General features: G+C 42.8%; 1 protein-coding gene across 1 annotated transcript in view; it reads left to right on the plus strand.

Annotated features, from left to right (window-relative positions):
• The first annotated feature begins 1372 nt into the window (after positions 1–1372).
• LDB2 (LIM domain binding 2) overlaps positions 1373–16775 on the plus strand; it is a 389066-nt gene continuing 373663 nt past the window's right edge. Inside the window, exon 1 of the mRNA XM_084799110.1 lies at positions 1373–1592. Within this exon, the coding sequence (XP_084655236.1) occupies positions 1512–1592 (81 nt within the window). The 5' untranslated portion in view covers positions 1373–1511. The remainder of the gene's footprint in view (positions 1593–16775) is intronic.

Below are 16775 nucleotides of genomic sequence, written 5' to 3' on the forward strand. Positions count from 1 at the left end.
CTGAACCCTTCTTGTCTCTATGGAGTCGGTTATATTTATATAAATAGAATCAAATGTGCATCTGGCGTATTTTCCCAGCTTTGTGCCCCATAACATCTACTTGAATTCCTGATGCAATGATTTTTTTTATTGCTATGTGAAAGGCCATCATTTGAATGACACAGTACTTAGCTCATCATTCACCTGCTGATGGGCACTTCCACTCCTCTTGCTTGGCAATTGTGAAAGAAGCTGCTTTGACTTATATGCACGTTATTGTTTTCATGATAACCAGTGACAGAAACATGGACTCCCCATTCTCTTTAAAGGTGATGAGACTAATGGTTCGGAAAGATGCTATAACTTGACCAAAGCCTCAGAGAACCACTGGAGTCTGTGTTCAACCGCATGCTCCCCTACAATGCAGGCTCTTTTCAGATGGCAGACACCACCTGGTTTTACTTCCAGGAAATAATGAATCTATGTTGGCCTATTTGTTAGTTAACTTCTAAATGTTCTCTGTGAACCTGTTTGTGATCCACTGGGTCACATACTGGTGTTAACAATAGAGGTGACAAAGGCACCATCCTCGGCTGAGGTGTGGGGTGACCTTACTCCCAAGTGCTGTCTGCAGCAAAACATTCCCAGTCAATGAATGTATAGGCCAAGGTTTTATGGGAAAAAAAGCATGGAGAGAACCCAAGCAGCTGGGTAATTCTCAAAAGTAAGGGTCAAGCGGCAGGGAGGATGATGGGGTTAAGGTGATGCTATCAGGAGTTAGGTATTCACAGACCGCTGGAACAGCCTAACAGGGTGCTCAGATGACTGACTGAAAGGGGGCACATAGACTGTGAAGTGCTGGCAAGCTCCCATTCGTTCAAAAAGGGTACCATCTCTCAGCTCTGGATGACTTGGCCATCGGCAGTTATTACACCAACAACATTCACCAGCCTGATGTGTTCTGTGCTGTTAACAACTTTTATTGGGGGTAAAATTGAGGCGTAAAAAGTAACTCCTCTTTTGTGAAGAGAGTAGACATGTGTGTGCATTTTTAATTACCTTGCTGGGGCATGAGCTATGAGTGGAAGAACAAAATCCATCCCAAGCTGTGTTCAGCATGCCTTGTACCTTGAGATCTTTACTGTGGACCCTAGAGTCCCCAGGATCCTAAAGATAAGAATGTTGTGGAAGTTTTTGGTTTATATGTAAGCATGTTTTTGTTTTAATCCCAGGTGAGGGATATGGGGGTTACTCCAGCTTGTCCACAGCTGATAGTTGCCTCCTGAGAGGACAGGTGATGTTTGTCAGCTGTGAACTACCTCATGAGGGGGCGTGGTCTTTGTCAGTGGGGATAAAAGCCAGACCCAAAGGAAGACTGAGGGATCAGAGAAAGAAGAAGGCTGCTGCTGCTGCTGCTGCTGCTGCTGCTGCTGCTGCTGCTGCTGCTGCTGCTGCTGCTGCTGCTGCTGCTGCTGCTGCTGCTGCTGCTATTTCCTCCTCCTGCTGCATCTGGATGCTGTTGATGCAGTTTGATGATAAGGAATTGGAGATATCCTGAAACAAGGATTGGACTTTCCCCAAAGAACCCAACAACCCTAAACAGCAGGAAACAGGTAAGAAAAACTATGCCCCCTTTCCCAACTAAGTTTCTTTATCCTCTTACCTGGTGTTGCGGTATTGGAAGGGATTGGGGTGGAGTAAGGAGAGAGAGATTTAAGGAACCCAAAATTAAAATAGTTGCTTAAAAGTACACCAACATAACAATGTTGACTCCATCCCAAAGAAAAGGGAGAAATGATGAGACTTGAGCAGTAACAGTAACCCCAACTGAAATTGTGCAAAGAGTTCAATTTGCTGTTTAGAGGCAAGAAGCCTTGGCAACACATCCAGAAGCAGTAGAGGCAAGTGAGGAAGCCCAGTGAGCAAAATTAGGGGAGGCACCACCGCCAGACTGGGGCCCATGCCCCACACCAAAGACCTAACCAGGCTGAAGACTACTCAAAAGAGTCAGATCTAAGAACAGCATGGAGGGGGTGATGGTAAGGAAGGGGTTACAACACACAACACTGGAAATGCAGATAGTCCCGCCTCCAGGTCATGTGATTTCAGTCTGTTGTCGGGACTGAGATCATGTGCTTTTGAGCCTGGATCTTTCATGCATCCTTCTGCAGTCCTGGGGGAGGGAGTTTTCAACTCTGTTCCTCACCTGGCTCCTCATAGAGGAGAGAGCTTGCCCTAGAGTTGGTGTGACCATCAAAGGAATCCTGTCACTTGAAGTAGCTTTGATGATGCCAGAAAGCAGATTCAGCTGTGTCAAGGAAGATGGATCTTGAGGCTCTCAACCCCTGAGGGATCCATGATGCTCAGAGCTACAGCTCCCAGCCAGTCCCGTGACCTCTCTGTATTTACTTCCTTCTTCCAAGTGTCACGGTTAGTTTATATAAGTAAGATTTGTTCCAACTGTAGAGGAAAAACGTACATCTGTCATTGGATAATTACAGATTTACCAAATATTCAGGCGGAGCAGCAGTATGCAGTGTCAGCAACAGACTTTTTCTAATTTGTGTAGGCAATTCCATTTTTGCCTAGCTTCTTCACTGAGTCTCCTGTAAGAAACTGAGTTGAGTCTGAGGGTCTCATGTTCAATCCAGGCCAGTCTTTTCCATAAAAAAAGAAAAAAAGAAAGAAAGAAAAGAAAAAGATATCTCTCCTACAGATGCATCCTCAGGCTCACATGTTGGGATTGTAAAAGCAAATTCCTTAGAGAATGAAAGCTTTCTTTGGGATTTTTCTTTTCTTCTAACCCAGGGAAGCTTTTGCTGCTGCTGCTAAGAGCCCTGCCCATCCTCTTCCAGGTTTCTTCCCGTGGTGGGTGGGGTGGTTTTGGCTTCTCTGAGAAGCACTGGCCTGGCTTCTAGATTCAGCAAGAGCTAGGCACTCTGCAGAAATAGAGGTGATGATTCACAGCAGATTCCCCAAGAGGTTTCATCTTTCTTAAGAGAATTAAGACTGAAGCCAGACCTTATGTAACAAAGTAGATCGGAGTATACAAAAATAATAGCTGTTATAGAAGTTCATTTGTCCTGGTGGATAAAAGCATTATTAACCGGCACCAGAATTTATCACTAAGTGGGGCCTTCAATTCTTTATGAAAGCCCTTTAGTTAGCAACATAGGGAACTAGTAGGGGGCAATGAGAGAATGAAATCGTTCTATGTTCTCATGAGAAAAAAATTAGGAAAGTGCCATGTGGAGAAGAGAGAATTGACGTGCTGAGAGGTTGGCAGCTGCATTGAGGTAGACTTTTCACAATTAATAGCAGCATCCTTTCTAGGTAAGGGGCTAGGCAGTGCATGAGGTTTTGGGGTCCAGGAAGCTGTCTCATCACCATCCCATCAAGAGGAACAATGTTTTTTCTTTATTTCACCAATGTTGAAAGCACTTGGCACAAGGTGACACAATCAGTGACAGGAATAGGTTTTAAAGAATGGTCCAATACCTAATTGCATTGTATGAGCATGTGGTTACGCAATGTAGCAACTTCTATCTTCTTAAGAGTTTAGCAAGTAGATTCTGTTCTCAAATAGTATCGTCAAAGGATCCATTACATTAAAAATGACATTTAGAAAACAATCTGGCCACAATTTCCAGATACAAAGTGGCTGTACAAGTAGCCAGTTGGTTCTGGCCTCTATTGTTAGAATCTGGACCAGGACTAGGTTTCAAGCATTCTTACTCTTGGTCCCAGTAGGAAGGCCAGAGGTTATAGAAAGCATTTAGTTTTCAGGTAAAGTAACTGATGCTCTCAGAGGAAGAGTCTGGCCAAGTCCAGGGCTTTGAGTCTGAAGAGGTGAGGCAAGGACTTAAAACATCATGGCCACATTGCAACACATTCACCACTTAAGTTGTGACTTAAAAATTCATTCCAGTTGGACATCTTTGGTGTAAATAAAAACCCACAATTAGACATAGTATGGGGATCAAAACTTCCACCAGGAGGCATTTTTTGGTAGGGAGAGTCTCTGTCAGGAAGAAATACTTCTCTATTAGACACATATAGGGACAGAGCCAAGGTAATTATCACTAAGGATGTAGAATTAAACTGTTATACTACGGGGCAGCGGGGAGGGTGTTGTACATTTATCTTGCTGTTACTGAGGCCTTGAGTACAATGTCAGGGATGCTCACAGGCAAAGTTAAGACACATTTGATAAGCATTAGAAGCTTCCCGAGATATACAGGAAAAGTTATGAAGGAACACTCTTAGGAAAGAATGCAGCAGGGCTTTAACTGTACCATCCATCTACTGGATGAGTCCATTTTCATATGTCCTTCCATTCTTCCATTCGTCCTCTAGTCTCTACATATGAATTCCCTGCCGATGGTGTGATCTTAAGTATTAGAACTGAGGATTAATGAGAAACATTACAGGTGGATGGCATCTGGACCAATCACTGTTCCTCCATAGGAGAGATGTAAGGGGTGCAGGGTATCAAGGAGTATCCAGAAGAGAAGCAAGTGTTCCTAGCCAGAACCCTCACTAGCAAGTATCTGCTGGGAAACTATGGTTTTTTTTATCTATGCTTCTTGGGTAGAACATACATAAAGCCACAAGGGGAGTATTGTGGATTTTGCCAATGCAAAATGTGGGCACCATCTCCCACAGCTGACATGATTGTATCTTATGAAAGGATCTTTTCATTGCTTACCATTTAAACATCCTTATATATCTTTATTTCTCTTATCTGTGTTTTCTGCATGTAGTCATCTTTTGGTGTCTAAGAAGGAATTTATTCCAGAAGTCTCAGGGACATCTGAATCTACAGATTCTCCAGACCTTTATGTAAAGTGGGGTGGTATTTGCATATAAACTATGCACATTCTCCTATATAATTTATTTATTTAACAATGCTTGGGATTGAACATAGGGCCTTCTGCATAAAAGACAAGTACTCTCCCACTGAGCCATATCCCCAGCCTTTGGCATGCTTGTGTGTTTAATTGACTGGCTCTTGCTCTGTAGTTCAAGATGGCCCTGAACTTGTGGCCACTCTCCTGCCTCTGCCCTATGAATGGTAGTACTATAGACATTCGCTGTCATATTCAGCTCTCCAGTTACTTACAGAGGAGACTAGGAATGCCATGTAAGTAGCTATTGCAGTGTAGTGTCTAGGGAATAGCATCAAGAGAAAAGTCTATACCTGTTTGGTATTTTTCCATGTTCTTGACTCACAGTTAAATTCATAGACGATGGGAAACAACTGCACTCTCATCACTTGCTCATGGCTACTGTGTGCCTCATAAGCTCTGTGCTTCTCTGCTTCTGATTCCTATAGCATTTGAAATGGTTCAGTGTAAACTGTGAATACGTGGTGATGAGGAAGTCACTTAGACCTTCACAGCAAGGTCTCCTCCTGCTGCAGAGGCCAAGCAAGGAGCTGACTCCAAATACTCAAGGAAAAGGAAAATTCTGTATAAATACTGTTGTTGGTGGTGGTGGTGTTTTTTTTTTTTTTTTAGATGAAACACGATGTAGGCATAAGACTGTAGACAAGCCACACGGAGGATTCTTCTAGTCTCCCTTCCACCATTTGCAAAACAGGCACATTAACACCTGTTTCACAAATTACACTCACTACATTCAGTAACTAGGAAAGCCTCAAGCCCACTGACAGGTGATTAGGAAATGTGTATCTTCTTGCCTTCTTGCTCCTTAATTGTCACAGTTAAATCATGGGAGTCAAGTTGAACAAAACTTTTCTACCTTTACAAACAAAACAAAACATCCATTCTGATCTTTGGAGATGAGTTCATGTTAATTAGCAAACCCACTCATTTCTATTGAGCGTTTACTGTGTGCCAATTAATACGCTGCCAGCCTCCTGGGATTCAATGATTTAGTCAGAAAGAAAGGGATGTTTGGTTTACAGTTGCAACAGTATCCCCATTCATTTATTCAATGAGTAAATTTAGAGTTTTGCATTAGTTTGCTGATGCTGCTATGACAACAGAACACGTTCCCACCACCCAGGTCCAGGTGTAAGAGGGGTTGGTTCCTGGTCCTTGACCTGCAGACGGCATCTTCTTCCAACGTGACTACACAGTCACTTCTCCATGTCTGTGTCTGAATCTCTCCTAAACACGCCCTTGGCATTAGATCAGGACTTCCGGCGAGATCACACTTTAGTCCATCCTGTCAGAGAAGTCATCCTCTGAGACAGAAAGGACTAGAAAGTCAATGCAGATTTTGGAAACAATGAAGTTCAGCACATAGCAAGCGCGTACTATGTGCCAGGTATTGTAAGACATTAGAGATACAGAGATGAGTAAGATGAGAAAGAAGATAAATATTGGAAAGACAGAGAAGGCAATAGAGGAGGAGAGATAGGGACATAAAAGAGACAAAGAGAAGCAGACAGGAAGAGAGCGCAGTGGAGGGCAGCATTGTCAGAGAACGTAAGAGGCTTTTGGGAAGTTTTGCCTCTTTGAGCTGAATGGCAGTTCATCTCCCTTTCTGGAATGTTCTTTCTCGTTACTTCTCCCATAACCATGTGGGGTTACCTGTCCTCTCCTGCATACTCTGTGATGGCATTCTCCCCACTGATTTATAAGATGTGTGTATTTATGTTTGTATGAGTGTGTGTATGTGTGTATATGTGTGAGTATGTGTGTGTGTGTATATGTGTATGTATACCTGGGTGTGTATATATATGTATGTAATGTGTGCATATGTGTGTATGTATGTACACATGTAAATGTATGCACATGCTTGTATGTGTGAGTGTGTATGTGTGCTTATGTGTGTGTATGTATGTATGTATGCCCATTTGTGTGTATGTATGTATGCTCACTTGTGTGTATATATGTATGTACATGTACCTGCATGTATGCATGTACACATATATGGATCTACTACTCTTAAACTGAGCTTTCCAGAAATAGAAATGTTCCCTTACGCACCCAGCTGGTGCAGTGCCCGCTATGTAGGAGATTAAATGTTTGATGAATAAATGAATCAAACCTGAACAGGCTCAGCTCGGTAGGAGCTGTGGCAGGGGCCTGTGGGATCAGGCGATGGGTGAGATGGAATTTTAATAAGAGGCAGAAAATTCAAGAATCTGAGACATCTAAAGGCTGCTGCCGTCTGCCTTCCCTGCCGTCAGCTGCAGGCTTTCTGAAAGGCAAAGGCGGATGAAAAAAATTTTGTGGGCTGGTGAAAGTAAAAACCTGAAGAGTGACATTTTAGTTTAGTTTTTAATTGTGAGGCTTCCTGCCAGAGTCGTGGAAGGAGAGCTCAGCTCACCTGCAAAGGTGAGCCTGAAACCATGGCTTGTTTCTTTAATCTTAAAAGCTCAAGAAGAGGAGGGGAAGAGAGAGACAAGCTGAGGTACTATGGGTAATGACAAAATTATAATTTATGGTGTGGGTTTCTCTTTTTTTGTTTTTGGGGGTTTTTGTGTTTTTTTGGTTTTTTACATATACATTTATATTGTTACACACATATACAATAGGTGTGGACTTCTTAACATGCCTGACACGTGCTGTTGTTGTTTTGTTTTGAGACAGGGTCTTGTTCTACAGTCTTTCTGGATCTTAATCTACCATGTAGAACAGACATCCCCAACACATGGGTATCCTCCTGCCTCAGCTTTTCCCCGTGTTAAGTTTACAGGTATGAGCTACTATGTTCAGCTCTGTGAACTCACATCAAGTCTTCAGCTACATGAATTTTGCTTGTTCCCAACACAAGCAGGGCAAAACCAATCATCTCCCTCTGAATGTTAGTAAAACTTCTCTTAGTGTTTGTGCAGGCCGTTCTGACCTCCAGCTTCCAGCCCTTGGTGCCAGCGTCTCTCCTGTGTCTCTCCGACATCATTCTAGGGGTGGGAGATACACTGTGGTTGGTGCATCCTTGCCTAGGATGCACAAAGCCCTGGGTTCCATCCCCATTGTTGTATAAACCAGCCATATAAACTGGTAGCACATGCCTGTGAGCCAGCACTAGAACCAGGGGGCTCAGTCATTCAGGACTACCCTGGTCTACATGAAATCATTGTCAAAAGAAAGTAAGAAATGGAGGAAAAGAGAGTGGGAGAAAGGAAGAGAGGGAGGGACAGAGGGAAGGAGAAAGGGAGGGAAGGAGGGGGCAGCGCAGTAACAAATATAAAGACAAGACATGAACAGAAGCTATTTATTCTCCACATTTACCTTTTCGGAGTGTGTTCACACCGAACACAATACCCAAGAAATCAAACCACGGGGAGCTTGTGGTATGAGAGTCAGTGTGTGAATGTCTGTCTGAAGGATCTCCTGGCTGGACACTTTAAGCTGGCTCTTTGCTTACTACAAAGAAGCTTATGGCTGCAGCAAGTATCAGCAGTCACAGTGAGGGAGGGGTCCGGCCTGCTACAGCTGGACCGGACCCTGCTTGAATGAGTATGTGATGTACTAGGACAAAACTACAAAGTGATTCTTTATCTCCATCTCCTTGAACACCCTGTCCTTCATCGATAACCTTACCAGTGTCATTCTCTAACACTATTTGCTTTGAAAGGAGAACAGTAAATATTTGCTAGAAGAGACTCATTTGCCCACCTAAGGATGCCTGAGCAATTTCTCTTGCTGATGTACTGCTTCTAGCATTTTAGTGGGTGCAGTCGCAGCTGCAATGGTTGCCAAGGTTAGGGCCCCTATCTGTAACAGTATGCCCCAACCATCAGCCGTCATGCAGGCTCCAGCTACCAAAAGAATATGAGCAATAAGAGAAAGTCACATAAGATATAAACAGACAAAGGTGTCTAACCAGGCACCAGAGCAGTTTTCTAGGCAAACAAGAAAACAGTATATTCATCTGACAATTAATTACCTTTATTTTGTCTCAGCATTTTTATTTTATTCACAGAGACTGTGTGTCCCTAGCCACTTTTGTCCAAGACTATACTGTGTACTCTTTTGACAAATCCTAAGTGATGTGCATGGTAAGAGAACTTTAGCTGGACCATCAAGTGGGGAGAGTGGTCTAGGTATAAGTGTGGGCAGCAAGCCTTACTAATCTCTTGGGAGACTTACATAGCATGGGTCCTTGAGTTATAAAGGCAGGTCGCTGGATCCCCGGCCATTTCAAACTGTCTGCTGAGATCACTTCCATGGTTTTGAAAACCGTCATTAGCTAAATTTTAGACAAGCATGTCATTATTGGTGTCAGTCCAACCTTGCTGACTCTGCAAGGGAGGCTATTAGCATACCACACGAGCCAATGGTAAGGGTTCTAGCCCAGTGGCTTTTGAAGAGAAATTCCAGCTTTCAACTTTCAGTCTTTTGGCTTTCAGAATTCTGCAAAAGAGATTATGGGTTTGTAGCACATAACTTGAAGTAAAGACAGAGATCCTATGGTCTTCTTTTAGGACCATCAGGTACCCTGGAGGGAAGTCAGAGACAACCACAGCAAGAATGTCTTCATCACTGCTAAGCCTGCTGGGAACTTGTGCAACTTAGATTCGTCTCTGAGGAATCTTACCTCCCCTCCCCTCCCTGATTCTGCCCTCAGTTGAAAGTAGAAGAGCTTTTCCCATTAGTTAATACATGGCTTGTTCATTATTTGTTGTCTAGTTTATTGCTCTTTAATTGTTTTCCCAAAAATCATAGAAATTCATTTTTAAAAGATCTAATGACAGCATCAACCAAAGGGTTCAAAAGCCCTGACCAACCAAAGATAAAGCTACTTATTTCCAGGTGTTGGTTTTTAATAAATCTCTGTGTTTGCCTTCTGTAGCTGTAACCAAATGCCGGAGGAAACATCTTAAAAAGAGGGAAGGTGTGTTTTAGTTCATGATCACAGATATTTCAGTCAACACTTGGTTTTCTGGTCTGTGGATGGCATGGCAGAAGTTTGTGGTGGAAGGCACCTGGTAATCAGGAAACAGAATAGAGGCTGGGGGCCCGGCATCCTCCCTAGTCACGAGGTCTTACTTCTTCCAGTGGGGTCACCCTCCCTAAATTTTCCATGATTGTTTTTAAAACCTACTGGATACTGACACTTCAACATATGATCCTTTAGAGGACAATCCAAATCTAACCCAAGTAATGTGTGCAAAAGCTTCACTTTAGTAGAATCTGAAAAATTGAGTTTTCTTTTTTTTTTTAGGAAAGTAACATTTCTAGAAACTGGTCTATATTTTAAGCATATTGGCAAAAATTAAGAATATCGGATCTTATGAGGTAAAGCTGCAGGGCATGCAAGTCTGGCAGCCTAAATTCCTTCCCTGCAATCCATGAAAAGGTGAAAGGAGGGAACTGACTCCACAAAGCTGTCTCCTGACCTTCTTATGCATGCTGTGGCATGCATGCACTCCCTCTCCACCAACACATACAAACACACACACACATACACACACACACACATGCACACACACACAGGCAAATAAAAACAAACCTTAAAATAACAACAACAACAACAACAAACAGAATCTCACTAGTAATTTTGCCTTTGGGAATGGAGAAGGACTTTTTTTGAAGGCAACATTTAGTTTAAAGTTTGTGCTAAGTTCTTAAGTGTGAGATTGTATTTATAGCCTCTGTGAGCTATGCTGCAGAGACCTAACGTGGACCTGATCTGTAATAACCAAATAATGGCAAGGTTTTGGCTTCCTGTTAAAAACTTGAGATGCAAGCTAGAGAGAGATGGAAATTACCATAGAGGAGCACAGCTAGAAGAAGTAGAAATCCATCCAGCAAAGAAGCTGAACCTGGTATGTGGTCCACTCTGGATTGGTGACTCTGGGGACTGTGCTCAGATCTCAGTTCCTCTCTTGGTCAGATCATTTAACTTCTCTGAACCCCTGTTTCACACTCTGAAGTGGAGCTAACTGTGAGACAGTCTCCCATCTGTGTTCCTGTGCTTAGTATCTGCAGGTTTGATTAACTGTAGATTGAAAGTATTTGGGAAACAAATAAGAAAAGAGCCCCATCTACACTAAACACCTACTGGAATTCCTTTGCCGTTGTTAACCAGCAATGCAGTAAAGCATACATCAATGGAGCATTAGCATTGCATTAGGTACCATAACAATCTAAAGGTAATTTGGTTTATACTGGAGCATATGCACAAGCTTTATGCAAATACTATGCTGTGTGTGTGTGTGTGTGTGTGTGAGAGAGAGAGAGAGAGAGAGAGAGAGAGAGAGAGAGAGAGAGAGAGAGAGAGAGCATGCTACGCATATATGTTCATATGTATGCACATGTCTTTGCTAGTGTATTCGTCCTTGTGAACATGTGTGGAGACCAGGATGATGTTGGAATTATAAAAGTGGTAAGCCCAGAAAGGAAGCTGACACATATTTCATAATTACTTCCAAGAATAAGGTTCATTAGAATGAACGGGCCTCAAGACCATGATCAAGCTCCAGGGTTGGAGGGTGAGCACTAGGCAGAAACAGTACAGTCCATGAAAATCTAAGTATGGGTGGTTAAAGAGAAAGAGATACTTTACTTTAAAATCTGGAGAGAAGCCTCATTAAAATGAGAATAATATTAAGAGAGAGAGAGAGAGAGAGAGAGAGAGAGAGAGAGAGAGAAACAGACAGACAGACAGACAGACAGAGACAGACAGACAGAGACAGACAGAGACAGAGAAAGAGAGAGGAGAGTTACCATGGTAGCAGGGAGGTGGCAGAGTAGCCTCTTTGGAAGGACCATCCTTCAGAACATCTCCCTGAGTAGATGCCCCAAGCAGCACTTAAAACTACCTCCAAACAAATGAAAGGCCTAACTTCTTATAACCTTTTAGAGGTGGTGGTAAGTTTCAAATCAAGTGATTTAGTTCAACATAACATAGGTGACAAAGAGCATGGAGGAGCAAGGTACCATAAATTGAGAGCTGTCAAGTCACAGCACAGACTACTTTTTAACTCTCTGTCTAGACTGGCTGGCCGGTGAGACTCCAGCATACACCAGCCACCGCCCCATACACTGAGCACTAGGGTTATAAGCAAACGTTGCCACACTTAGCTTTTACTGTCCAGAGGACTGATGCAGTGGCAGAATTGCTGTGTATGGAGGTCCTGGCACAAATCCTCTGCAGATATGAGGGAACAACTGTATCCACGTCACAGTCCTGGAAATATGAAGCCAGGTAACACATGATGTAGAGCTAACATTACACACAGCTGATGGCGGGACCCCAGTCAGCTTAGCCTTGTCGGACAATGGCAGTTCTGGAAGCAAGGGCTGGTCTCTTCCTTTCTGTCCAAAGCTCTTCTGTGATGTCATCTAAGAGGTCTGGATGCTGTTATGAGAGATGGGCTTTAAGGATGGTTAGAGGGTAGGAAAGGGGCAGAAGACAGGACAAGAAAAACTATTAAATTCACTTCTTCTCCTCCTTGAACATAATCAATCACCATGAAGAGTAAGTACCATCAGGGTCCCTCTCTTATTTACAATATGAAATTTGAACCTTTAACTCATGGTCACGTGAGCTGGCGCATACCCAGGTGTCTTAGTTAGGGTTTCATTGCTGTGAAGAGGCACCATGACCATGGCAACTCTTATAAAGGAAAACATTTAATTGGAGCTGGATACAGTTTAGAGATTCAGTCCGTTATCAGCATGGCGGGAAGCACAGTGGCATGCAGGCAGGCAAGGTGCTGATAACTGGCTTGAGCTTCTGCCACCTTAAAGCCCCTTAGTGACACACCCTCCTCCAACAAAGCTGCACCTGCTCCAACAAGGGCACACCTCTAATAGTGCCACTCCCTATGGACCAAGTATTCACATATGTAAGTCTATGGGGAGGACCATTCCTTTCAAGCCACCACACTTGGGATGTGCAGGATTGGAGTGAAGATGACTCTAAAAGGAAGATGTTGAGGAGAGTGCAAGCCCCTCCACAGTCAGGCACTTGCTGGAGAACACAGACTTTCACTCAAACATGGCTAAAATGTTTATAAGCTTAAGATAAAATGTAAAATATGTAAATGGATGTGCTGGACAGTAATGAATACATTTCTTCAATATTGCATGAACAGTGCTACATGCTGGAGTTTAATATCGAGTTGCTACTTAAAGGATGTAGAAGACACAATAAAATTCAGCTTAAATGTGAGTACTGAATAAATAAAGGCATGGAAAATAAATACAAATAAGTCTGCCTGAAGAAAATATGAATTTCCCTGTATGGTTTGAAATGTACATTCAGGCGCGCGCACGCACACACACACACACACACACACACACACACACACACACACACAAAACTGGGTGTACATACATTTAGGTATATACACAAACACACATATGCAAGTACACACATGTGCAGGCACACACACAATTGCATATATTACACACATGCAAATGTACAATACATCTACATTCAGGAGATCTGATGAACAGAATCCTAGTGCACTCAGTGTGCATTACATGCTAACTATAAGACCCCTTGTCTTTACCAAAAACCTTTCAATTTTGAGATTCCCTCCTCTAATTTCTCTTCTCTCTCCTTTCTTTCTTTCTTTCTTTCTTTCTTTTTTTCTTTCTTTCTTTCTTCCTTCCTTCCTTCCTTTCTTTCTTCTTAAATGAGGCTGTTTCTCAAGAGAAGCCAGGGTTGTAAGAACCAGGCCCTGTATTTTAACCATATCCCGTATTAGATTACAGGAAATCTTAAATGCTCTCTTAATTTGGAGGATTCAAAACATCCAAGGCTCTTGGAAGATTGTGATATATTGCCTTAATTTACCTAAAAGAAATTCCTAATGGGGTCCAATAATTTGTGGCCTGATACTCATTTTCATGCAATATTGCGATGGCCATCCATCCTCTCCCCAGGGAGGTTCTCCAGGAAGGTACCCAGCCCCTCTAAATCACAAATGGAATTAGTTTGCAGCCTGAAATGGTATTTCTTTGTTGAAAAAAAAATCGCACGACTTCTCTTTATTTCATTAGCTGTTATTCAGAGGAGGCTGCCTGGTGATCCCGGGCGGGGGGGTGGGAGGGAGTAAAGAAAAGAATTTAGAGTTTAAATATAGTTTGGGATTGGTAAAAAGTAAAACTTTTTTTCAGTATAAAGAGGGAAAGGGTGGCAAGATTGTCCTCTTGCTATGAAAGAAGCTACCAGCATGGGGGAAAAGAGAGTCCAGGTCTGGTGTTATCCAGGGAAGTGACACGTGTTTGGCCATTAAACCCACCACATACCTTTTGCAGAGGTCAGGGGTGCTTTCTGCAATTCCTTTCTCCATTGTGTTCTGGAATGGGTGACTGGAGGAATGGAGAGTTTGTAAGAAAACCTAAACCAGAAACAAAAGCAATTTCAACACTGCCTGCATCTTAGGCTTCCAACAACCCACCCAGAATAGGAAAACCCCTTTTGCCCCTCACAAGGAGGAGGGGTTGCCGGGATTGGGGAGAAAGCCCATTAGCAGCACATTTCTGGGTATTTTAAACAGTGCTTGAAACCTATATTAGGTTGCCAGTGTCTCTGGGCTCCTGCTTTAAGGCTTTAAGGTGGAGCTCAGCTGGCTTTGGCCTCTGTCAGAAAGGCACACACATCTAATCCCACACTCCAATGCTGCAAGCCAACCTCTTAGGAGGCTCCTGGCAGCATCTCAGCTTCTTGGTAAGATGGAAACTTATTAGAAGGGAATTATTCTAGTGTCTTCAAACACACAGCCTTTCTGATACACATCTTGGCCCTGACAGCAGGCTAACAAGACACATTTGTTAGCATTTGTGTTCCAGAGAATCAGCAGAGACTGCGCTCCCCTTTTGTCCCAGCCTCGGAGAGGGATGTGTGCCGTGACAAGCAAGATTTAGGTTTTTCATCTCACACATCTGAGTGTGAGATGAGGTGCCATGCATTCTACTGAACGCACTATGCATGCTGAGACTCCATGTGGGGTAGAACCTATAGTGTTTGGCTCATAATATGTGCACAAGAAATCAAGCCTACTTAACAATCTATATTGATAGGATACAGCTGCCTTTAGAACTCATAGCTGGAGAGACCAAGAAAAGGCAGATCAAAAACTGATAATTAGCTTCCTGGGCCTTGCTGATCCATCAGGCAGATCCCCAATTTGTGCCCTGCCCCACATAAATGCACATGTTCCTGAGAGCTACTCAGAAGAAAACCACTTAGGAAGCTTAGCTCTTCTTTCAGAAGCCATTGTTACAAGCTTAGTTTTCTGATTCCCTATTTTGGTAGCACATTAGAAGCAGCAATTTGAAAAGGCCAGAGCTTGCTGCAAGCAGGAGGAAAAACAGTGGGTGGAGGTGACCCAGCCATCCAGAGAGTAGGAGAGAGGCAATTAGAATAATCTGCCTGCAGGATTCAGACACCAGAGAACTTCAGGAAGTTTGAAATACAAGTTAGCAGACGGATATCAACATTTCAGTGTGCTGGAAGGGCGTTTGAATACCTGGGTCTTATTTTATAAAGACATGCTTAATAGCCTCAGTTACAGACTTAAAGAAAAAGAAAAGGAGAGAAGAAAAGGAGGAAGAGGGACAGAGAAAGGGAGGGAGGGAAGGAGAGAGGGAGAGAGAGAGGAAGGAAGGAAGGACACAGATGAGGATGAGCTGTAAAGTGCCCTTTTGGACAGGTCGTAGCCCTTGCATTTACAAATACCATGTGTAAATTTGTGGCTGTTTGCACAAGATCAAGCCAGTTAGAATTCTGGCATAGATGGAGGAGGAGCATCCAGGCCCCTTCTCTAGCCATGGGACTATTGACTGTTGATATTTGCTGCAGGGTGGAGACTCCTTCTTTTCTGAGGTAAATCTTCTGGGAGGATGCCCATCTTCTCATGCAAGCTCCATGCCCATGCACATATGGGCATCACTAATTGGATTTACTGGAGTTATTAAAATAAAATGAAAGGCACTACATTTGGAGGAGGATATGTTGAGGGTGATGAGAAGAGCTGGAGGAGAGAAATGGGAATGGATATAATATTTTCCTGTATATGTGTATAAATTCTCAAGAAGAAAGGAAAATTAAAGATAAAATATTCCAGGTCTGAATCTTTACCAGTCAAATATTGACAAAACATGGGAGTCCATGATCATTTGGAGAAAAAAAAAAAGATTGAAATGTTGAAGTCTTGGCATTTTAAAGGGATGTTTCAGTATTTGGACTGTTTACTGAGAGTGCTTTTCCAGTTTCCACAATGCCGGATAAGTAAAATCTCATTGTGTCCTCACCGTGCCTGACATAGAAGATGATTACTTTAAGCAGAGAATTCCTAGTGTTGTATGCAAAAAGGAAAGGACTTTAGATTGCCACTACTAACTATGGTCAATAGAATCCTGTGGGTCTTTTTGTGAAGATGTAAACATTTGAAATGTATGGTTATATGTTCTTTTAAATCTGTTTTCATTGATTTTTTTTTTTGAAGCAGGATTTTGCACAGTCCAGGCTGGCCTAAGCTCACTCTGTAACCATGGCTAGTCTTGAACTGTTGATCTAACCACCTCCAACTCAGAAAGTGGGGGGGGAGGGGGACCTTACAGTTTTGAGACTCATATGCTAATTTCCTTTTGTTATAATGATAAATTAACACTAACTCAGTATCATAACCAACACAGATTTATTGCAGTTCTATAAGTGTGACGTTATCTTGATGGGCAAACTCAAGATATTGGCAGGTTCCTTCTCATACTCCTAGGGAAGAATCCATTTGCTTGCTTTCCCCAGCTCCTAGTGGCTCTCTGCAGCCTTTCATTTATGGACTGTCCCTCCATCCTCAAAGCCAGCTATGGACTATCTCCAGGTCTCTCCATCTTTTCTAGGATTCCTACTGTTACATC

The sequence above is a fragment of the Acomys minous genome (genome assembly GCF_964271855.1).
Source record: "Acomys minous genome assembly, chromosome: 10".
Taxonomy (NCBI): domain Eukaryota; kingdom Metazoa; phylum Chordata; class Mammalia; order Rodentia; family Muridae; genus Acomys; species Acomys minous.